At 42.7% G+C, this 24,604-nt stretch overlaps 1 protein-coding gene across 1 annotated transcript in view; it reads right to left on the bottom strand.

The window, feature by feature from the left end:
* COL22A1 (collagen type XXII alpha 1 chain) overlaps positions 1 to 24,604 on the bottom strand; it is a 219,428-nt gene that overhangs the window by 86,744 nt on the left and 108,080 nt on the right. Inside the window, exons 12-19 of the mRNA XM_075705826.1 lie at positions 17,007 to 17,060; positions 15,582 to 15,635; positions 10,630 to 10,683; positions 8,465 to 8,509; positions 3,697 to 3,750; positions 1,850 to 1,903; positions 1,364 to 1,372; positions 84 to 119 (exon numbers count right to left, since the gene is read on the bottom strand). Coding sequence (XP_075561941.1) covers positions 84 to 119; positions 1,364 to 1,372; positions 1,850 to 1,903; positions 3,697 to 3,750; positions 8,465 to 8,509; positions 10,630 to 10,683; positions 15,582 to 15,635; positions 17,007 to 17,060 — 360 coding nt within the window. The remainder of the gene's footprint in view (positions 1 to 83; positions 120 to 1,363; positions 1,373 to 1,849; positions 1,904 to 3,696; positions 3,751 to 8,464; positions 8,510 to 10,629; positions 10,684 to 15,581; positions 15,636 to 17,006; positions 17,061 to 24,604) is intronic.

Consider the following 24,604-nt stretch of genomic DNA (forward strand, 5'->3'; position numbering starts at 1 on the left):
AAGTCCTCCCACCCCCAGCTTCCACCTTCTCTTCTTATGCAATAATGCCTACAATGTTTGAGAAAGCTAAGAAAAATTCTTACTGAAGAACCAGGCAGCCCTGGAAGTCCTGGTTCACCCTGCAGGGAAACACAAAAGAAATGAATAAATGTAACATAACACAGAACACAACATAGCACAATACATAACATAACACAAAACAAAAGCAAACCTCTGAGCACGTTTTCCAACTGCTGTTGTACATTCTTGTTTTCAATACCAGCCCGTAATTAATAGCTATGAACATGCGATCCCAATTAACTCTGTTTTCCCTACCCTGCAGATGAATACATGCAGAAACTTGTTGCGCTCTGCGTTACTGTGATGTTACACATTGATTTTAATGACATTTAGTGACTTAAAATGAATGATGCACTGGATGCACCACAACATTAAATTTGAGCTTCAAAAGCATACACATACCACACAAATAAATCTGACTGATGCTCAGATCCCTAACAGAGTCTGCAGGATGGATATTTAGGGGGCAAAATGTGTTTGTTTCTTAATGAGCAAAATATCTTTGCAAAAAGAAAAAAAAGTGAGAAATTGTACCATTTTTCCCAAGTCATTTTATAGAGCAGAATCACGCTATAAGTATTTGCAGGACACTGAGACGCTACACACTCTTTACATGATTTATTGCCATCCAGGCTATCAATTTCTTCCAGCACATTTTTTTCCAGCAGTGTCCACTATTTATTATGCTTTAAGATTAAGCCTCCAGAAGGTATCTCCTTTACTTTAGGTACAGACTAATGCAAAAATTATCATATAGCTTCCTTTCACACTCTATTTATTCATTACTCATGTAGGTCTCTGAATGACCCAGAATAGCTTTTATGCTATTTCCTCTTAAGGCAAGTTTAATTACTGTTTGTTATTTATTCTAAAGAGACCCCATACTATGGCAGAAGGACTGAAGAGACACACATCAGCAGCACTGAAAGTAATGGAGCAAGGAGCTAAACATCTTCTGGAAGCACCAAATGCAGACACTTCTGAGATACAGATGAACTCAAGACTGCTCTCTACTGCACACTTGTTGGAGCACAAAGATCTTGTTGTTGCTTATCACCACAGTGGATGGGCCCTGCTTGTAAGTGCTTCTGAAACCCCACCTGTGCCTGTTGAATCTGAGTGGGAAATTAATGGGAAATAGATTTGCCTCTGATCTCTGCATTCTTGGATAAGGCTCACTGCCTTATCTGGAGGAGGAAAGGAGAAAGAAAACCCAGAACCGGGCATGCCTTTCTACTCATGCAAAAGAACTAGGTAGGAAACACCAAAATCACAACATCACCTCTAGCAGAGAGGGAAACACAAGGCTGCCCTGGAAAGTCTAATAACTCTGTAAAATAATGAGGTCAAAATTGCCACTGAGAGCAGTGAATAATTATTTTGCAGGTAGGAGGGTTAGGCTTGTTTGATTGGCACTTTCTGAGTCAATTCTACATCTCCTGTGTCAGAAAACCAGCATCTACACAAACATATTGACATTTCTACTCATCTTTCTTAGGTGAGGAAGATTTCCTGAGCGAAACTACTCTCTACTTCCTTCTACTCCCACTATGAGGGTTAAACCAACAGTAGAGGAGCTATAACCAGACACAATTTAGCACTCACTTATACCCATTTCAGACTGAAGCAACATCAGAAAAGTGAAACATTTAAATGCATATAAGTTTCACTTATAGACAAATGAGATCAATATTAGGCCAACAGCCCTGATATTTCCAGCAATGGCTGCCCAAGGAGGAACTAACAAACGTGCGTCCAAACCCCTCTGGTTCATCCCATCCCAACTCACCTTTTCTCCTTTGGTCCCACTGGCACCTGGAGGGCCTGGGCTGCCAGCAGGGCCCTATAAACAGGTAAAACAGAAAGAAAAATCTTTGTTTTACATACTGCAGGTCATCAATTGCAATTCCCTTAAAGTACAGGAGAAACATAAGGCTGCAGGTTCGAGTATCGGCAGCACAGTTATTCCCATTGCACTGGGGTAGGAGCTAATAAAACACACAAGGCTGCTTTGGCTCTGCTGCATAGAGAGGAAGGGGAATAAGGATGGAGATGCCACAGCAGCCACGACAACAGCAATCCAATTTCCAGTGGTTCAGAAGGATTGCAGTTCAGGGAGCACATCAGTGTCAAACACAAAATTTAGGATAAAATTCAGGCATGAAGATTTGCCTGCTGCTAGGTGTCTAGACATGAAAAAGGCAAAAAAGAGGCAGAAAACCCCAACTTCTGTAATAGGGTGTCACTTGGAGAAATTGTTCCCTAGAAGTAGTAAACAATCAGCATCCACCTTCACACCCCTCTGCAATTTCTCACTTCATCCACATTTGCTGCAAGTATAAACCAGTCCTGTAAACAATGTAATGGGCATAGTGAACATAGTTCATTGTGATTCCAGTGCTGCATCGAGCACCGGAAAACATTTCCATCTTATAAGGATAAACACCAGCTAGACCAATACTTCTCAGACTAGGGTAAACGGTGGCTGAGGAACAGAGCAGAGAGAAAGGGATGACTGTCAAATCCCCCATGGACAAGCAGAGAAAAACTTGGTGCAATAATCTTTATCACCTCACAGAGAGGAAGGTGTAGATTTAACAGCGATTAAGATTGCTAATGACACTATGCCTCGCCATCTAAATAAAAAAAAACCATGTCTGGTATGGAAATAAAAATACTTCCCAACAAAATCAAGTTGAAACTCCAGCTGCTAAAAGAGCGAGAGCAAGGCACTCGGGCAGCACGTGGCTGCTGTGCTTGTAAAGCGCATTCAGGGCAGACCCCAGCAGCCGCTTTGCCTGTGTGAGCAGCAGGATGAACCACCTGAAGACGAGCTATCCTGAGGATTTGACGTGCAGCTCCTCCAGTTCTGCAAATGCAAAAACATGCCTCCAAATGATCCTTTCTAGAGAAGGAAACAGCAAGGGCTAGTGAACAGGATGCAGACACAGCAGCCTGGAGGCTTTAGGCTCAGGGGTGGCAATGATTAGCTTTTGGCAAATCACTTTTTATCCTCTGCTTCTTATTCTGTCCTTTGTTATTTAGACCAGAAGATCCTTGGTAATAAAGGATGCCTCTCATTAGGTATCATACTCTGAGTAACACAAACAGTCTTGTGGGATCTACAGATAGCAATTTTGGACAAAGCATCTGTCTAATCAGCAGAAATGTACTGGTCTTTTAGACCATTTTCTGTTTTCATCTTGTCTTAAAAATGTAAATAATTCTAAGTCTTTCTTATTGAAAACAACCCAAATATATTAAATCCAGTTCTCCCCCTTTCATGTTGTGGGAGGGAGAAAAAACGTTTATAAAAATCAGGCTTAAACAACTGAATTTTCGTATGTGTTTCCTTATGTCTTTAATGAAACTTAGGACAAATGTCTAACCCATCATGTTTAAAGGACTGGCTTTTCCTTTAAGTGTATATTGCATTACAATTTAATTCTAAAACCAAACAAACCAAAAAAAGAAAACTGTGCCAACAAAGATCCTTAGAACAAGGAGTACAAAACCTGCCAGTGCAGCAGGGTCCTGCCATGACTCAGCAGCCACCCAGGATAAGTCTCAGTTTTAGAGTCAAACTTCCACTTGTTCCAAAGAAAAGCCTCCAGTCGCCGAGTATTTGCCACGTACCTGTTTCCCCTCCAGACCTGGCTTTCCAGGGAACCCATCTAGGCCTTGTTCTCCCTGGAGAAAGAAGAGAAGGAACCACTCTAACTCAAATCCATGGTGTTTAAGTCACCATTCTGCAAGAGATTTCCATGTTATCTGCTCCAAGAGTAAGGAATAAGGAGAGAAATTCAAACCAGCCCAATAGAGAAAATGGCTGAAGTCCCCACATCTGTACGATGAAAAGTTGCTGGGAACCTCCATCCAGTAACAAGGAGGTGAAGCAAGTGTAGTCAGTACAAAACTTTTATTCTCTCTAACTTTGCTAACGGTTGGCACTTGTCTATCTAGAAAACCTAGCACCAAATACCTGGGATATGAATTTAGAGATGAGAAGCAGTTGTATGCCAGCTTTCCATGTGGGCATCCTTCCTCTGCCTGCTGAGGTGGGTTCATGTAAACTGAAGAAAGTGCAGAAGGGGAACATCAGCCCAGAATGGCTCTTACAAAAATAATGAATCCACAATCCAGTAATAGCTCATTTTTACCCAGTTAAGAAAAACCTTTCATTTTTCACCTTTGCCTTCCGTAACCTAGGGGAACAATTAATCCATTCCTATACATCTTCAGAGTTGGACAGTGCACAAAGTCCACAAGCAATCTGTTCCACTACTTTAATACCTGAAGATACATTTTTTTCCCCTGTACCTAAAATCTGACTTTTTCTTGCTACAGTTTCAGACTAGTATGTCTTTCCCTAACCCCCCACAGAGAACAGACCATTCCCTTCATCTTTACAATGGCCTTTTATGTACTGAAGGCTTACAAAACTCCCCCTTCAAATGTCTCTAGACTAAACAACATCAATATTTTCAACTTTTCTTCACGGGCATCTTTTTCAGACCCCTGATCATTTTTGTTGCTCTCATTTGTGCACTGACCATTTTTTCCATGTCTTCACTGTAGCTAGGTGCACAAAGCTGGACACAGCCAAGGCTAACTTTGAGCAGAGAGATTATTTCATGTTTTATACAGTATTCTTCTGTATAAATCTCAGAAAATGTTTACTTTACCCCAAACCCCCTTCTGCAGAACGGCTCCTTAATCAGTTGTTCCTAATCTGTAGCAGTGTGCAATTTGTTGTCCTACACGTATAAAGCAGCTTGCAGTTGCCCCTTCATAATGTCATTTTCTGCTTTGCAGGATTATGTTTTCAAGATAATTTTGAATTCTGACCCTGACCTCCACCGTACTTGACATTCAAACTTAACATATTCCATATTTTATAATCCAGGTGCTTGATCAAGATGATGACTAGATCAATGACAACTGCTGAACTTCACTTCTCTCTTATGGATTGTGGCCCTTGCCCATTCCAGACTTGTTAGTTTAAAACTCTTTGAAATAAGAACTTTCTCTTGCTCTGTAAAATGCTTAAGCCTCTGTAAAATGAAACGCTGATTTTGCTTGGATCCTGCACACACAGCTGAACATAAAGCATCAAATACACACATGCAGTGCCACTGTTAACATAAATGTGTATGTAAAAACAAATTCTACAAGTACAAGGAGTGACAGCAAAATACTAGTTTTACTCTATTTTTTTAATGTTTCAGACATTTTAATTCTGATTACTATCCCACAGGATCCCTGTTAGACCTCTGTTCTTATTTGCAAACCCACACTTACAGCATTGGATTTATTTAGCTCCTTTTGAAAACTAATTGATTCAACAAGTCAGAAATGGACTTGCAAATCAATTTATTTCTTTTTTAAGAAAGTCAATCAGTCTTGTAGCATAAATGTTATTTGAAAATTATGTATCCAAGGAATAGAATTAGAGAGACCTGTACTCTACAGAAAGCAGCTGAAAACCAGTGTCAAGACATCCAGATCTACTTGTTTTTGGGGCAATAGTTTCCACATTAGTGGTTTCTTTTGCACTGACTGAGCTACGAGTATCCAGAATTTGAGACTTTCAGTAAACAACAGTCTGGGGGATTGCTGACAAAAAGTGCAGTGTATTCTCAGGAGAATTTTTAACACCAATACACTGTAGCAACAAGTACTTCACACATGCTGTTTTAGCTGCCAAAACTGAAAAGTGTCAATGTTCTTACTGCTAGTAATGGGGGCTGGGAAAGGCAAATGTATTATTTATACAAATGTATACAATAAAGCTGTTTGAAAACACTCCAAATGATTGTGCTTTCAGTTGTTTCTTCAGAAAAATCTATCATTATAAATATTTTTTCCCATTCTTTAAAAAAGCCTAGAGAAAGGCTTTTTTTCCAAAAGAAAGAGAAAACACAATAAAAGTTTTATTCTCAAATTTTCACTTCATGACTCCATTTCCTTCCCCGTGCTCTACAGGTTTTTCTGCTTTTAACCAGTAGAACAGAATGGTGAAGAGTCATAAGCAACCAGGGGAAATCCCAATTCCACAGAAACTTAGTGCTGTTTTCTGACCTCTGCCAGTTAGAAAGTGTAATGATTTATTGGAAAAATTATTTCCCAAGAGTCTGCAGGGCCCTGAGAAAGCCTGGAGGAGAGCAAACCCACCGCACAAGGGAACCTGGCAGCAGCAGACCTGCCCTGCTGCCTCCTTACATGAGCTCTTCTCCAGTACAACAAGACAAGGATTTACTGGACGGACACATGCTTATGCAGCAAAAGCAATGCCCCATGTCATGTTGAACTGCTGTACGTGCCTAAATTAACATGCCAAGTATCACATACATATACGGCTTACGATGGCAGGGAAGCGCGTCATGCTCATCCCTGCAGAGGCTGTCCTGGGGTCGACAGCGAGCCCACTGGATGCTGAAGGACATGAGATATCACTCATATTGTGCAGTGGCTCTCTTAAGCGCAGGTGTAACTGATAACACTGGATTTGGGAACCTCATTATAAAACCTCAACACTTACATCTGAGGTTCCTGTATATAAGGTATAGCAGCAAGATGTATTATGGGATATTTAGCCTTTTTTTGATATTAGGATGCAGATTTGATAGACCAGTACTCAGTGCATGGGCTAGTGCTCTCATCTGATATAATAAACACTTTTCTCCTCAGGCACAAAGAAACACAGGCTGTGTAGGTGTCAGTATTCAAGTTACAGACTGAAGAGCGGACAAGAAAATATTTGGCCCGCCAAATTTACGCCCACAGTCTTCACAGTAGCACCGACTGGTAGAAGTTAAAGCAATGGCAGTGGGTGCTCTGAGACTATCATTCAAGCCTGGGAAAAATCAAAGTACAATTGTTGTAGCAGAGATCTGGCTGCTCCAGGAAAAAAAAAAAAGGGGGGGGGGGGGGGGGAGTTCTAATTGTGCATATCCTTTTAATGAAACAAAACCTAATTCATTTCTTCCCCACTTTAATCTTCCTCTAACTTAGTCAGCTGCCTGCCCACACACAGCTCCAGCTTCCTCTCCCATCACCGTGATGTCAGAAAGATGGATTTTCTTCCCAGAGCCAAATATTCCAGCAGATTAGACAACCTTGCCTCCGGAAAAGCAGAGGAGGCACTGGCTAGACACAACACACTGAGCCAGTCCTGCAAAGGGCTGAGGCAAAAGCATGAAGGAGATGAAGTACAATCCAGCCTTTTGCTTTAGCTGCAGCAGCAAGGATAGATAATACGAAACATGGTTGTGGCTGCTTCATCATAAACAATAAAATGGACACTGGGAATGGACACCTTAACACATGGTAAAGCAAAACACGGCCTCTCACACTAAGGGTCTATTGATCATTTTTCCCAGTAGGCAAAAGCTTGGTGTAAATCTCTGGGTTTCTTCTCCAGAAGGAGATGGAGTGTGAGAAATGGGAACAAGGCCATGCTAGCAAGCTAATATCTCCCTCCTTTGCACAAGTACCTACAGCCAGATATCATTAAGGCAGCTTGAACACAAGCAAAGCTGCCAGACCAGCACTGAGATGTTCCTGTCTCAGGACCAGCTTGAGACATAAGAAAGACAGGCCATTGCTCAGGGCTGCAAGAAAGGCTGTGCTGCCTCCTATGCCTGCATGAGAAAAGGGGTCACTTGGGTCCGACTGACAGCCTGGTGATGCCCCATCTCCCACTGTGTGTCAGAACAGGAGCAGACCAGCACCCAGTTCTCCTGGCAGGGGCAGCAAAATGCATTTTTGGAGGCTTTAAATGTTTATTCCAGCTATAATAGGCACTTGGTCTCTTTCTTGAACCATGAAAGTGGTTCAAATCCCAGAGTGTCTTGTGCTGTGTAAAACAGCTATTCCCAGACAGGAGAGAGCAGAGAACTGGGAAGCAGCACCAGCTGGATGAAGCCTTTAACAGAGAAACTACCTGGCCCTCATTAAAAACTGAGTTTATGGTGATGGGAGAAGACAGAAACATAGGAAGCTGGATAATCTGAGCAACTGCAGTGAGATGGGGAAATGCTGGATGCAGATGCGGTCAGCAGCAGTCAGCCGTCAGTCACAACTCTCAGGTGGTGCACACAGTGTGAACACCCTGCTAGATCTCCTCAGTGCCATACCTTCATTCCACTCCTCCTCTCTCTCCTCCATCCCCAGCTACACACAGACAAGAAGTCCCTAAATGTGTGCTTAGCAAACAGAAGAGATCCGTAAAGCCCTCCTGCACTCCCATGGGAGGTCATTCTCAAATGGCAGTGGGAGGTGCAGCGCAGTGAGGAAAACCCATCGTCAATCACCCTCCAGAGCTGCTGGCCTGGAAGCCCACCCCACCTGAGGCGCAAAGGTGAAGAGCAGCCGGGCTTGTCCTAGCATGCAGCAGGAATACCTTGTCTCCTCGTGTTCCCTTTTCTCCTCTTTCTCCTTGTAGACCCTAAAAATAAAGAGAAAAAAGAGATAATAAAACTCAGTCCAAGTAGAGCCATAGTTATCTCCTCTAATTAGTCACCAAATCACTGTGCACATCTGCACAATCTATTCAAGTGAACCTCAAGGACATTTTCCACGTTTCCAGTCCTCAAAGTTGGCCACAAGCATGGTCTAAGCAGACTCACAGAGCAGGGATGACCTCTGGGCCCAAGAACGTCTGTAATATTATATTGCCTGCAGACACACGACCCTTCTGCCAACAGCAGTGTGGAGGGACAGGGAACGCACCACAGCTGCAGATGGTCTGGAAAACAACCAATGCTTTGCATTTTTCATGTTCCTTGTAAACAATGAGGACTTAGGTAGATGACAATACTGATGGAAAAACCTATTGCATAAACAAGCAAGAATGCCCATTCCTGGTGGTTTTGGATGCGGTAGCTAGGCAGACAGCAGGTACCTCTGAGAACTGGCAAATGCTAGATAATCCTTGTCCTGCAGGCCTAAGCACATATCTGCACTGTGAATCCAATGCCAGTGTTCATCTGGACTGCATAATTCATCTCCTCCCAGGTACACCAGAACCATTTGCTGGGGCTTAGTCTGATGAAAGACAATGACGCTAACGCAGGCGATCGACTCAATGGGCAGGAACGGATTCCACCCTCCTTTGGCACAGGAAGCACCTTATATTTTACCTTTATTGTAGCAACCGGGCAACCAACTAATGGCTACAGGCAGACAAATATGCTCAGCCAGTAGTGATCTCTCTAAAACTGCCAAAGCTTAAAATGCTTCTTATTCTAATAATACATTTGTATTTAAACTTCAATTTACTTTACACTATAGTGGAGGCTTACCTCCAAGCTAATGAGAGCTACATGTCTGGGTATATTTGGCCCATAGGATGATTTAGATAATTACTGAGATCTTCAGATTTCAGGCTATGGTTGACTGTAAGCAGACTCTATACAGCCCTGTTCATCTCTAACAACCCAAACTGAGCCTGCACAGCTTCCCATGCTGCAAAGCAATAACCCCACTATTTCCAAAAACCAGATGGCAGGAGGTTTAAAAATATGACTCTTTTAATGCACTGATAACTACGGGGCCCTCATGTACATTGAGTAGATGATTACTGTCTTGCTCCGCCCCAGCAGCCCAAGCCAAATGTCAATCTTATGACAGAAATGGATAGGATCTTCAGTAACAGTGCACCACGTGAGTGCTTTCCTTCTCACCCAAAAAGGTGACTCAAAGAGCAGGAAGGAAGTGTCCTTATAGCTTTGTCCATTTATCTCATTAATATTGCAAGGATCTATGGCATGGACAGCTAATGCCACCCCCATATTCATTTCATCATCTTCAAGACTAATACAACTCAGCCTTAGACCATACAGGGAAACAGCATGCACCTGGGCAAAGACAAAAGTGCTCAAGCTGTTTTGAACACATTGGGCCTCTTTATAGTGAGTTGTAAAGCAAGTCCTCAGCTGGCACAGCGAAATCTTTCAGTGCATGAGCACGTCTGGTACGGCACTAAAGCACACTGATGTACAGTTGGGTCATTAAACCTCAGAAAATCCTATCAGCCCTTATAACACTGACTTAAAGGCTGCCTCCATAATTACCAAGGTGAGACCACAAGAAAGAGATGCTAAATTGACAGAATCTGATTTATTTTGGTCTTGCTGTCCGTTCATTCAAGGCAGGTTTGTCCCCTGAGCCCAAAGGCTACTCCCGGACAGTTTTGAAAATTTTATTGGAAACTTGCTGAGAGGTGCTAATTTTTTGTTGGTGTTATGATGAAGTATTCGAGCACCATATAAATGGTACATCAACACAGACCAAAGCAATTTCATTACAGTGGGAGCATCACAAAATCACCAGCTGTTATCTTAGTAATCAAGTAATTTCTACTGATATCTCTCTACTGGCTACAGGTCTCTTCTCATTTAAAGAAGTCAGAAGAAACTCAATGAAGTCAAGAAAATGTCACTGTCTGGACACAGTACAGGTAAGTGGTCTGCTTAATAAAAAAAAAAAAAAATAGGTGGGCAGAACACACTGGAAAAGTGGAAAAGTTTCTAGAGTGTCAAAATTTGAATAAGAACCGTGACTTACCGGTGCGCCTACGTAACCTTTAATTCCTGGAGGACCCTGTTTTCCCTCGGATCCCTGGCAAGGAATTGAGATACAATAAAACACCAGAAACTGTTTCACATAAAAGACCAAGAATAAAAACAGTTATTCAGAAATGTAGCTTGCAGTCCTGGGCTCATGGGGAGCTGTTGAGACTTCTCGACTGTCTCAGACCTAATACAGAGAGCAGTGTCTGACTTTCTGGCTAAGTACCCAAAGTGACACCCCAATGTTTTCCTCTGTCCCCATATCTCAGATATTAGCAAGTTTATTCTTCAGCTTTCAGTCTTGCCCTACAAAGGCAAACTGTCCCATGCAAGTTCCTCTACAGGTTATTTCCGAAGTTTTGGCAATGACAGTCGTTGCCTGCCTGCTGTGCGCAGGGTGACTGAGCTCTGTCTGGACTCCTGAACACGATGTCGGTGGCGCACAGCACACGTGTACATCGCTGCAGATGCTGCAGCAAAGGCTGTATCCCAGCATAAACAAACCACAGACTTCAAAGTGCTGTATATTTTGAAGAGTAAATGAAAAGCAACAGATCAGAACCCTATTCTCTGATGTTTATTTTCATCATACATGAGAGAAATGCAAGAGGATCAGGTACGTTTCAGCAGTTCTTTACCTGGTTACATGCTGACTCTCTCCCTGAAGGTAAACTGAAATGGACAGCACGCTCACTGTGTGCTTTGTGTGCCTTACAATGCCTGCAAATGGTCTGGATCCTCAGCTGAGCAGGATCAGCCCTCAGAGCCATCCTATGGAGACAGCCTGGGCCTGACAAGGTGGCCATGAGATCTATTCTATCACCTGTTCGGCTGATTATTTTGTTACTTATCTCACTTTCCTTTTCTTTCTCCTTTCTCATCTTATTAACTCCTGTATTGGGCGGCTGTAGTGGACAAAGCTTCAAAACAGATCAAGATTTAATTTTAAATAATTTCTATGTTTCATATTAATAGAAGTTTCTTATTAATAAAAAATTAAAGATACAAGATGTGTTTGCAATGAACTGTTAGCAGAACCAAGGCTTTTTTGTCCCGGTGCAAGTGCCCAGGAGGCTGGTCATGTCACACTACTGTTTACACTTGCCTTAGCCCAAATGACAATCTCATTTGGAGCAGTCATTAAGCACAGACCTGGCAGGCTGGCTGGACTGTACTTGGCTAGTGTTTCACCTCCACTTTAAGCAATGCATTGCCAAAACCATCCCCTCCCTCTGCCAGAGAGGACTTGACTTGTTAAAGCAGATGAATCGGTGCCCTGAAGCTTGTGACCAGTTCATCAGCCCAGCTGTAAAGTGGTTGAACTTGTGTTAAGTATGGAAGCAAACCACATAGCAAACTCGGGGGGGAGATTCACAAACAGGTTAACAAGAGCTGGGCTTAGGCACAAGCAAAGGTGGCTCGGGGATTTCTACAACATCAGGCATCTGAGGACCTCTGCAAGGTCAGGAAGCAGTGCAAGTCCTCTAATGGCAGAGGGAGAGCAGCAGGCATGCATTTAAATCTCTGCTTTCAGCCCGCAGAAAAATACTACTATCAGGGTGTAGGCAAAACCCCTACAGAAATAAAGGCCTGCTCTGAGTTGTCCAAATTACCGAAGTCCAACTCAGTACCGTTACACAAAACATGGTTATAACACTCAGCAAAAATTATAGATAGAGAAACTGGGTTTGTCTGGATGACCAGACTTTCTGATCCCACTCAAGGCCTGTGCTGAGATCATGTCTGGTAAACCAGAGAAGAATGAGACCTTAGACAGCTGAAGCAAACAAGAAGACAGAAATTTGTCAAAATGAAATTCTTACCTAATACTTTATATTTCAAAGGCTTGATTTTTTTTCTGTCTCCCTCTGTTTTTCCTATTAAGTGCAGATAACTGTCAGTTCAGATGGGAATGCTATAGCTATGTCAGTGCCACAGCAATGACAGCCACGAAAAATCTCTTTAATTTTTTATTAAAGATACAGAAAATAAAGAAGGAAAAGGTTGAATATTTGTTGCAGCATTTTACAGGCTAAAGGGCCTGGTCTCAAAAATTCAATCTTTGTTTCACTACTATAATGTCATACAGTGAGGGACCTGAGCTATGGCCTTTTTTCTCTGAACCCACTTACTCAATATAAATTAGCCTGCCAGGTCCCACATATTTATGTGGGAGCTTTCTCCTCTGACCAGTGGGTATTTATTGCCACCTGAGACCACCATGATATTTTCTGTAACCAGAAGTTCCAACACGGATTAGCACAAGGCTGGCTTTGAGAGCTCTTTGCTTCCACGAGCTCGTAGCCAGCAAGATCATACATTCTTCTTGGAGAGCCATGAAGCTTACCCACCAAGTCTGATGAAAAAGAAAAAAACCCAAACACTAAAAAACCCACACGTTTTTACGATGAAGACATTGACCTAGGAACAATCTCCCCTGGAGACTTCACTGAGCAGCAAAAGCAGTAAAACCGGAGATGACATACTGAGGCCATTTCATTCCTGTAACCCATACATGTACCCTAATGGGCTCATCAGCCATTACGGCACCTCTGTGGGCTGAAGTCCTATTACCAGAAGTCTGCAGGACCCTTATCTGTGCTACTGGAAGCTTCACAGAATTAATGAGGTCTGTAAAAGCTGTGAGGCACCTCCTTAAAAGAAAGTGCTGGCAATTCCCACTGAGGCAAAAGATTGGAAATCCCTCAGCCAAGCAGATAAACAGGGGGCTGAATTTCCCTGGGTACACGTAACAGTTGCTGACCATGAACTGCGCTTGCCTGGCTTGATGCAAATTAAGACTGAGCCAGGAAGGACTTCATCTCAACCGGCCAAAGAAACTGCAAGGTAGCTCTCCATGGAGCCTGGGGTAGAGCCCAGAGCTGCTGTATTGGTGCTTATGATTTTAAATAAAAATAAGTGATCTGGCAAAAAACAATCATTACAACAGCAATTGGAGATGTGACCTTTCTGATTGCTCCACCTCTGCCCGTCTCTACACACCCCATTCCCCACCAGCAAGGTGGTTGGGCTTTACACTGAGGAGTAAAGGAGTGTGGATTCATATTTTAGATTTTAAAGCCCTGTCAGCAAAGTCAGGATTGTTTCTTAAAATAGCTCAGGCCAGAATCCAGCTCAAGGACACTGCATATAGCCAGCACATCCGCTGAAGTAAATAAAAGTCACTGTGAAAGCACATGATCATTTTATATTTAGCCACTGTAGCTGAGAGGCTAGGGTTAGCCAAGCTCGCCTCTTCCCCGGGAGCACTTGGCACTGCCTAGTCATATGTCTTCAGGTCCAGCCCCACCAGCACCTATCCTGTCCAGTCCATAGTGCTGAACTTCTATTCAGCATTGCTTTGTTACTTGGGTGAACTATATGTGCCTGATGATCCTGGTTGGTAATATGGAGCATTTTCCAGGATCAAACCCTTCTGGAGGTAGCTGTAGATGCCTCAGTTTAGCTTGGTTTGTAAAAGCTTTGCAAAGCAAGAGTGAGGAACCTCATACCACAGGGAGCATCATATAGCCTACCGGTTTGTAATTCCACTACGGGAAACGTGCAGGACAGAGAGAAAATGTGCATTTATTTATATAATAGGAGAGATGCAGCTGACAGGCATTTGTGGGTGATGAATCCAGTTCATTTCATTTACTCCCAAATCCCACTGAAGGGCAAAATGATATCCAGAGTGCCTCCACTCAGCCCAGCCCAGCCTTGCTTTGCAGCTGTCATCTGTCCCCTGCTGAACATGCTGCCATGCAGCTTCCACAATCAACCCCTTCATGTTGCTGAAGGCAATACGGCTCCCGCAGAGAAACGTGGGATGGCTGCCAAGTATTTCCGCTAATCCACGAACACACCATTAGTTCCGAAACCCTCCTGATGAGACTTTAGGAAGTGATGAACATTTTCCTCTATGAAAAAAAAGAAATTTTGGAGAGGAACCCAGAAGGACCTATATAAATGAACTGCTTCATAGAGTCCTCTCAGACACAGCCAAGTGACAATCAGGACTACACCTGGAAAGGTGTTCAGGTACTTAACTCCTATTTGAGGACAAAGGCATCAGTGAACTCAGTGGGAAGTTTAGATGACTAGATATGGCTCTTCCAGAAAGATGGATGCTCAAAGGTCTTTGCTTGTACAGGAACAGAACTGGGTGAAGTAAATTTGGCCAATCGATGTGTTGTCCTTGCAGCACCTTTCATAGGCTGAGCTGAACTTGCTGTCCATGATGCCCTTGAAAACACACTTGTCAATCTAGTGTACCATCTTCTTTTTGTGTTATAGGAACAAGACTGAAACCACCTGAGTGGTAGTTATCCCTTCAGTAACCAGGGAACGGGGCAAGGAGAGCTGAGACTTTGAAAGGAAGTTAAAGAATTACTCACGAGAAGGGCTTCAGTTTAGTCACATTTCTGACACTCAGCTAAATCTCACCAGGTCCCCATTCAGAATCATCTTGTTTGAAGCAAACCCAGTGATACAAACATTGGCTCAAGTTCTGTATCACTTTGCCACTGTCTACTGGTGCAAAACTTGAGGCTGCCAAAATAGGCAGAAACATCCAGGCTAGGATCTCCCCATGACTAGTTTTTTTTCCAGTCGTAGAGTAGGGATAATAATTGTCATCTGCATCTTTGTGAGAGTTGGGAAGGCTTACTGAAGACATGAAACAAGGATTATGTGCCCCAAAACATGTTCTCTTCACCTTCTCCAGCTATGCTGCTGATTGAACAAAAGGTATTTCTTCTTTTTACATACCTTGCCTAATTGCCGATACCTTAGCAGACCCATGATGAAAATGAGCATTTTGAGTTTCTCATTCACCAGTGAGAACATCAAAAGTCATAAACAAAAAGTAATTCAAGCAATCCACACATATAAAAAGTCAGTGAAAAAATTATGCCTGTCCATGTAAATTAAAAATGGAAAGCTTACCTTTGGACCTGCTGGCCCAGGCAGTCCAAATGCTCCTGGCTGTCCCGGTTCACCCTGCAAGTAACAGCAATATCGGTGGTAAATGCTAATCTTGCGTATATAAAGGCTAGGATGGCTCAAAACTCAAAACAGTCACTACATAAAGCTTTAGAAATGGAAATTCTATTCCATACCTACAGTCCTGAGTACCACTATCCGGAGATCTGAAAGGTTGCCCTGTGCTTTCTTCGTAAAAATAAAAGCAGAGACAAACCGAAAACTGAAGTAGCTACTCATCTGTTCTACAAACACAACCACCTAAGTAGCAAGAAATGAGTTCCCTAAGTTGTGAACAACTTGCACAAACTACAGTCTACAAACATGGATTCCTTGGAGATAACATAATACATTTGTTCTTGAATAGTGACCTTTTAGTGCAAAAAACACATCTATAAGAAATTCTGCAAGTCCAACTGCATCACTGTCTGATGCCAGACTATGCCATGTGTGATGTGATGAAGTTGCATCAGTTCTGGAAGCTACATGGGAAAATTATCACAGTTTTTCCAGAGCAGGCCAGTATGGCACAAGGCAGAAACAGGATGTAAGTGACAGGAAAAAAAGAGCTGTTCTGCTGTATACCACTACTTCTGCACGTGCCTGACCTTCCAAAGAGTCCTTTCCCCAAGTTCCTCCAGTCACCACCAAATGACTGCCACAAAGGGACAGTGAATGAGATGATAAAGGTCCACCATCATGGTGAAGATAATTCAAAGGGATGGTCATCAAGCAAGGGAAAGGAGGGAAAGTGCTAAAACACACTTATATAAGATTCTGGAAAATGCATTTGTGGTTTTATACCTCAACTATAGTCCTCTTAAAGGCAATATTTGGTATGCTTCATCCTTCTTTGAGCTAACCCTGCACCTCCTCCTTTGCTTTTAGCTTTTAGCAGTGCACAAGAGGAGTTCAGGTCCTTGTTTCTGTGACTGATATTATATTTCTGATATTATATTTCTCCCACCCCTGTCTGTTGTGCAAGCAGAGGATGGTTCCCTGCACCCCCTTCCATCTCCACTAGCCGATGACTCTTTGCCAGACGTAAAAACAAATGGCCAAGCTCTGCAGCTGCAGCTATTAACCAACACAGCCGCAGCAGTGGATCCCAAACCACAGGCTGCCATGACTGTCCCCTTCCTCATCTTAATGAATGGTAACAGACCTGCCCCGGGAGCCTCTCAGGATGGCTAATCCATACGACACCTGCCATCGCTGCAAACGTGCGAGGGAGAGTGCTGGGGCTATTAACCTCCTGCCATTTGTTTCTGCTGCTCCTAAAATGGCCATGCAAATCCCCAAGACATGTTCCACTCAATACAGATTGATTTGCACTGCCTGCCTTGCACTGAAAGGCAAGGATTACATGGGAGGAACAAAAAGGCTTACGGTTTCTCCTTTTGCTCCATCCTTCCCAGGGGAGCCAGGTGAGCCCAGGGACCCCTGTAACAAGAACAGAATTATCATCAACAAAATATTAACACCCGTTGCAAGTGCAAGGTCATGAGTAATGCATCAAGACAAGAATAAGGAATGAGGAGAATTGTTTCAATGCAAACATTTATGATTTACAATCTTCGGAGGAGCTGTTGCTAACATTAACACACTATGGCCGATTGATGAGCTGTTAATGAGGAACTAGGCACTCTTGGCCACTTAACTCATTTAAGAATAAATTAATATAAAAGCTCTGCAGCTAATTAGACACATAACCATTGAGTCATCTTAATATCATCTCCCCCCAGTCTCTCTGTCCACCATTCCATTGTCTCAAAAAACTGCTGTTTTGTCACTAAATAGTGATTTTTTTAAAAAAAAAATTTTTTTACTCCTTGCTACAGCATCTATCCCAAAGCTCAGAAGCCTCTAGGCACAGCTATAATGCACGTAAGTAATGAGCCTAAAAGCAAACAGAAAAGAAGCCTTGAAAAACTCAAGCGGTCCTCAGGAACTGCCCTGGCCACCAGGAAGTGAGACTCAGAGCTGTGAATGTGCAAAGCCATAGAAAACAAAGAAACAGAAAACCAGGCACTACTTTTCCTATGCACCAGGAGGAATGGAACTAAATATGTTGAGGTTGGCAGCACCGCAGCTAACAGGTGCTGCAGCAAGTGCAAGGAATAGGCAAGTTTTGCTGCATGCAGCTGGCAATTTAAAAAACAAATGGAGAATGAAAAGACAATAGACACGCTACAGGCTGGCCAAGGTACAAGGTGAGGAACTGGTTTGGTGTTTTTACTTCTAGGCACTGCAGCACTTTCTTTTTAAGTGTATTGTAAAAAAGGCTCAAATGAGAAACAGACACGGGCACTGCAAACTGCCTCCCTGGGCTGTGATTATACTGAGCTGGTTTGTTGTGTATTATTTGGAGGCGGATCTTGCCTTGCAATCCTGAACATTTGCTATTTTACAAGAGGTGGAAAAATTTTAAATTCCTAAATTCCCTCCTACTAAAGATGTTTAAGGCATTTCTGACAAATGTGTCCAAAGTAAATACTAATCAACAGAGCAAGCTCGGTGCAGGATAATTTTTTTTTTTTTTTTAAGATGATGACACAGTAAGCAGGTAAAGGCCATCCCAGTCCAAAAGTTATTTATGTTCAGTGCAAGAAAGGACATGATAATCTTTGGCCTTCCATGTCTCATATTGAAGAAATACTGGTGTTTCTGTATGTGGAGGCATTAGCACTGAACTTCTCTTCTGTTTCACTTTTCTGTTTTGGAGTTTTACAAAGTTTAGATGAAGTTCATGCCCTTGAGATCTCCACACATTTGTCAAATGTGGCTGAGCATCACCAATAAGTTTAAAGATTTTAAGGTGCACTTTGCCAAAAAATAGTACAACAGCATAGTCTCCTTTTCTTAGCACCTTGCTAACAGAAAACAAGAAAACACAGAGGTAAAACAAAAGACTTAGAAGGCAGCCTGTTTTCAGTAGCCTTCCACAATAGCTTTATAAACTTTTAAACTTTTCACAGCATAATTAATAAAGACTTGGACTTACTTTTTCTCCTTTATCCCCTTTCAGTCCAGGAAAGCCAGGGGCCCCTTCTTCACCCTACAACACCAAAGATAAAAATACCTTATATGAAATGCCATACCACTCTGTGGTATATTTGTGTATTTTAGACAGCACAGTTATCATCTGCTGAGAGTTGAGGCTAACTTCCTGTCCTCACTGTAACAATGCTGTTCTTGGTCACCTGTAACCAGCCCACATTTGAACGGGTTCACTTTCAATTTTCCATGCCAGTGTCTTCCTCTGGTTGATCCCTCGCTCCCCTCCTTTTTGTAAATACCATCCAGAATTAGTGTTTTTCCAACAACAAGATTGGAGACCTATCCTTGTTAAATAACAGTCTTTGAAGCAAAGAAACATTTCACTGAGAAACGCTCCTGTTGCCACATTTCAAAGCATGAGGACTTCAAATTTGGTATGGCCAACTTACTGCCACACCAAATTTCCAATGGCATGGAAATTTTTGAAAAAACCCGAATGTAGGAATTTTTTCCCCTTTATCTGCTCACATTAGGCCAAAATGTAACCTTGGAAGCTACTCCATTTAGACCTTATCAATAGGTACTTCTCATAGTCAACAGGTAACTTCACCAAAGATTCAGAGTAGGTTTCAGCCAGAGCTCTGTGAATGGAGCAGGATTATGCCTGCTGTTCTGGGGTACCTGGTCATGATCTGGCAGCCTGCCTACGTCTGTCCTGCATGTTCATGCTCTGACTGATAGCACCCAGGTTCCAGCATTGCTGGATTTTACAAGAGATGTTGGCATATGAGTCCTTTAATGGACTGTTACCAGTGTCTCTTCTACCTGAAACAGTGGACAACCATATGTGGGGTGTAAAGCCACTTAGCACTGCTGGCAAATGACATGCTGCAAAGCAGAGCTAACTCACTGAGAGCTTTTTCCCCATCTGCTTTTGTAAAGACCCAATAACATAGAAGAATCCTGTTGAAAGAGCATTAAAGTGGCTAAGCAATTGACGCATATATTTCTAAGTTGCCTGTATATGCATAAGGACTACCTACATATGCAGATAAATTCAGGTGAAATTCTGCCACACTCAGTCTTATATGTGATGTTTTTTCCCTGCTTGAGTAGTCCAGCAGACTTAGATGGATGTATTCCTAGGGCAAGGTTCCAGTCAATGTCAGACAGAGCGACACAATCTGGCCTTATTTATTCATAGGTATATTTGGCACTTAAAGGTTAATAAAAGATAGTATCTGGAAAGTATCTGTGCTGTATATGAAAATTAAAGTCATTAGATACCTTTATAATCACATTTCTTGCTAACTGAACTTTCATGAACCATTGTGTCTAGAATTTGCAATGCAGCTAGTGGTAAAAATCAGATCTGCTGTATTTGAATGGCTCCCTAATGAGACAGAAAACCCCACAAATAGCAAATGTGATTTTTAAGGAAATCATTCGCTCTGTCCCAGTTTCACTTATATAGAGTTAATTTTCTTCCTAGTAGCTGGTATAGTGCTGTATTTTGGATTTGGCATGAGAATAATGTTGATAACACACTGATGGTTTAGTTGTTGCTAAGCAGTGCTTAAACTATCCAAGGACTTTTCAGCTTCTCATGCCCTGCCAGTGAGAAGCTGGGAGGGGGCACAGCCAGGACAGCTGACCCAAACTGGCCAAAGGGCTATTCCATACCATATGACGTCATGCTCAGTACAGAAAGTGGGGGGAGTTGGCCCAGGGGCAGCGATTGCTGCTCGGGAACTGGCTGGGAATCGGTCGACGGATGCTGAGCAATTGTATGATGCATCACTTGCTTTGTAGATTATTATTATTATTATTATTATTATTATTACTACTACTACTACTATTTTACTTTATTCTACTGCAATTATCAAACTGTTCTTATCTCAAGCCACAAGTTTTCTCACTTTCACTCTCCTGATTCTCTCCCCCATCCCATTGGGGGTGGAGGGAGTGAGCAAGCGGCTGTGTGGTGCTTAGTTGCTGGTGTTGTGGTTAAACCACAACAGCTCTAAGAGGTCAATATAACTTGAAGGAACTGCTGTTCCATGGCAAAGTGTGCAGCATAGGTAGGAGAATGACTTGGGTCTTTTCTATGCAAAGTAAAAGAATACAGTTAATTACCTCCCTCTCATGACTTCTTTTTTTTTTTTTCTTTTTTTTTCTCCATGACATAGCAACTCCTTGGTAGAGCTGAATGAATTAATCCTAGCATCAGCCAATAAGTTTGATGCACAGTACTCATAGAGCCATTCATGCTAGACAGGACCTCGTAAGGTTTCAAGTCCAGCCTCCCACTCAATTCACCATCAACTGTGAATTCAGACCAAGTTGTTCAGGGTTTATCCAATTTGGTGTTGAAACCTTCCAACAATAAGGTTACTCCTCTTCCCAGATGCAAATGGTAACTTGCCTCTTATGCCAATAGCATCGCAAGAAAAGAAAAAGTCTTTTCCTTCTGCATTTTTGCTAATTAACTAAAGCAATGTGACTTTGTCATTTTGATTCTTAACAGATTTCAAGCAGCTGCCTACAAATATGTGAAGCCCAGAGCAGATTTGTTGGCCCTCACAGCCAAGAAACGGCATGCACATTTGCAGGAAAGCACTGTAGACTCTCTTGGTGACCTTACATGCCAAAGGCAGCTGGTCAACCCAAACTGCAACCCACTGACCAGCTCCAGAGTCACCAAGCAGGGGAGAGGGGCTTCAGGGTTGCATCATGCTCAGGAATATGTGATCCAGCAAAGCCCAGCACTGCCATACATCAGACAGCCTGGCACAGAGCTGACCCTTTACTGGAAGTAAAGCTAGAGAGTTTTACCAGCTTGCAGTGGAAATCTTTGAGTATCCACCAGCTTTACCAGTTCCTCCCCAAGAAGAAAACTGCACAGAAACAACCTGGACTCTAGAGACAGGTTTAACATCTCCTGGGGAACCACCACTGAACCCCTCCAGGCTAAAGAATGGAAAGGGCTCCTCCTTCTGCGTCTTTCACTGACTCCTCATTAGCCTTGGCTAGCTGCTTTATATCCCTCACTAAGCAGAAAACCCTGTCAGGCTAAGGGTAAGTTCAGCAGCTGTTTGAACCTCAGTAAAAGCACAAGAAGAGATTGTATTGCCTGCGTCAAAACTCTCACGTTCACGAAGTAAACTGCATAACCTACAGGAGTGAGCAGTGGAAGAGAGCAGGAAGCAGAAAAGCATTGATGCTGCTGTGCTTGCATAGTGCCAAAGCAGCTGTGACAGGCAGGGATGGGAACACAACCAACACAACCAACAGCTTGCACCCTTAACTCATAGCCAGCTGCCAAAACCCCCACTGAGGATGCAGCTAACTGGAACAGAGTCCTGTTGCCAGAGCAATTAACTTCACTAAGCAACTCTTTTTTTTAAAAAAAAAAAAAAACCTACCCAACTTCATGAACTGCATCACAGAACAATCACCTTTTCTTTTCACTTCTCCACCAGATTTTTTTAATCAGGTGAAATCCCAAGCATTGTGCTCAGCATGCTGCTAAGACCTAGGGAAGCACTGGTGTACCCAAAAGGTGTCTGTTCCCTCCCCTCAACCCCTCCAATTAGGTCAGCTGGGTTAGCAAAAGAGCTCACCTCTCTCTCCAGCACTTGTGGATTGAGGGGCTCTGCCAGCGCATCTATCCTGGAAACCACTTTCTAAAGCCAGGGAAAGTTGCAATTAGAGAATGACAAAATTGGCCAAAGAAGAAATCACAGGGGCCTGAAATAACATTGTTCAAGAGGAGTTCTTGCTGGGGAAGTTGCAGGTCCAGCAATTAAAATCAAAAAGAAGCCAGCAGATTTTCCTGAGTAGTTTCCCCTTTTCAGGCTCATGGGTGTGCTGTCCTTTTCTTACCCACTGGAAAGCCAGCCAGCTATGCTTAGTTTCATCCTCTGCGCTGCACAGCCAGTGGCCTTTAATCAAACATTTCCACCAAAGTTAGTAAGAGAATAAACACGTTCATTAGCTCACCGTTGACAAAATATTTGTCAAAAGAGCCTAGATTTGGCAAGCTGCCATCTGCTCTAAAGCAACCAGAGGACTTTTCTTGCAGTATGTTTGTGAAGTGCAATCAGTCACATGGAAGCAGATACGGCCGAGCAAGAGAGGGCAAGAAGGTACTGCAAGCACTGAAGTCACATACTGACACAGACTGTCAGTATACAAAGGTTACATAGCACACAGGTAGCTACATATTTCTACAAATGTCATTTTTCACTTTTCAGTAGTTATTCTATGATTATTTACTTGAATTACAGCAACGCTTCATTTGTTCCCTGCTTGGTCACTCTCCTAGACACTGTACGAATAAATATTAAATTACAGTCACTACGCTCCAAAACTCAGTTAAAATTGCAAGCAATGTGTAAATATAATAAAGAAACAGCAGAGGCAGAGGACAGGCCAGTGAAATAGCTGCCAAGCAGACATGGTCTGCAAGTGCGCTGGGCTGAAGGATCCAACTACCACAGTGCGAAAATGGGTAGGCTTTGGCAGCTGGCATCAAGCCCTGGGGAAGAAAAGCTTATGGCATTCCTTGCGCCAAGGCCAAACCTGGTTGTGCCACTGAGAGGAATAAAAATAATGCTATATACCCACAGGCTGGCTGCGCTCCCAGCTGCAACACAATGAGATTCTGGTGGTGACATGTAAACCACACATATGTGTTTATGCCATGCATTTCTACTGCCACCCATCTACTTTATGGATATCTGAAGTTTGAAGGCTGTCCCTTTCTGGAGAAACATCTGGACAAGAATATGAAGGTAACAAGGACCAGGGCCCCCAGGGAACTGAGAAGGAGCAGCAAAGGCAGAAGAGACTATTGTTAAGGAGAGCAACAGTATATATTTTCTAAGGCAGCTTCCCTTAGGCTTAGCCTACACTTTCTGGAGTAGTTTTATGCTGTAGGTGGGGTGACCTTTTGCTTCCTTAGTCAACAGTTTTGTGAACAAGAACTTGAATGTGTAGGTAGTTGTACCTGTGAGGAAGTGCATTAACAAATACGGCAGCTTGGCTTAGGAAGTTCCTAAAATACCAAATACTGCAAACTCTGGGGATGTAGCAGTAGAGGAATCACTCTGAAAACTCCATCTTTCATTCCTCAAAGAATTGATATAAATTCTGCAAGCAGATTAGGAAGGTTTCCCGAACCATACTAAAAAAAATGTTTAGGCAGAATTCAGTATAAAGGATAGAATTTTGAATTTGCTTGTATTTACTTTTTAATGGAAATGTTCAGAGCCAGAATGGATACAGAGCAAGGCCTAAGCACTACTTCTGTCCTTCCTGGGGGGTCTCAAAGCAGGCTTACGTGGACACATGGTTTGTCCAGACCCAATGGACAAAAGGAAATGCTGCATGATGAGGAAATTCAGAGCACAGGCAACTCTCAGCTGCTGCAGACAGAGTACTGGAGTAACGAAGAAAAAAGACACACCCCTTGCCTTCAAGCATATCATCCCTTAAAAATACAGAGGTGAGCTGGGGAAGTGTAGCTACACCCAGACAGGTTCCTTTATTAGCTTGTGTACGTGAGCAGAGTTATCCAATTTCTACATTTGAGCAAGGATGTCTTCCCAGTACACCAGTGTTACATGGATTTACCAGATCACACCAGCTCTAGGTTAGTGATCCCTCCATGGTCATAAAGGTGGGTTGTTTTTTTTTTTAAACCTTCCATTGCATGCTCATGATATGCACATATAGCTTAATTTGTTGCATATCATCCAATGATTCACTTCACTTGGGTTATATTGAGCCCCACTACCCCACAGAATTGTCTGAACATTATGTACACGGCCTGTGACCAAGTTATATCTACATCCTATGTAAGTCCTCAGATGGCTGAATGGAGATAACTGTGAAATTAAAAAGCAGATAATGTATATTACTAGTTTATATGTTTCCTCAGATTGGGAACAACTAATACAGGGATTTTGCCATATCCAGCCTCA

Source organism: Pelecanus crispus, chromosome 2, assembly GCF_030463565.1.
Source record: "Pelecanus crispus isolate bPelCri1 chromosome 2, bPelCri1.pri, whole genome shotgun sequence".
Lineage (NCBI taxonomy): Eukaryota > Metazoa > Chordata > Aves > Pelecaniformes > Pelecanidae > Pelecanus > Pelecanus crispus.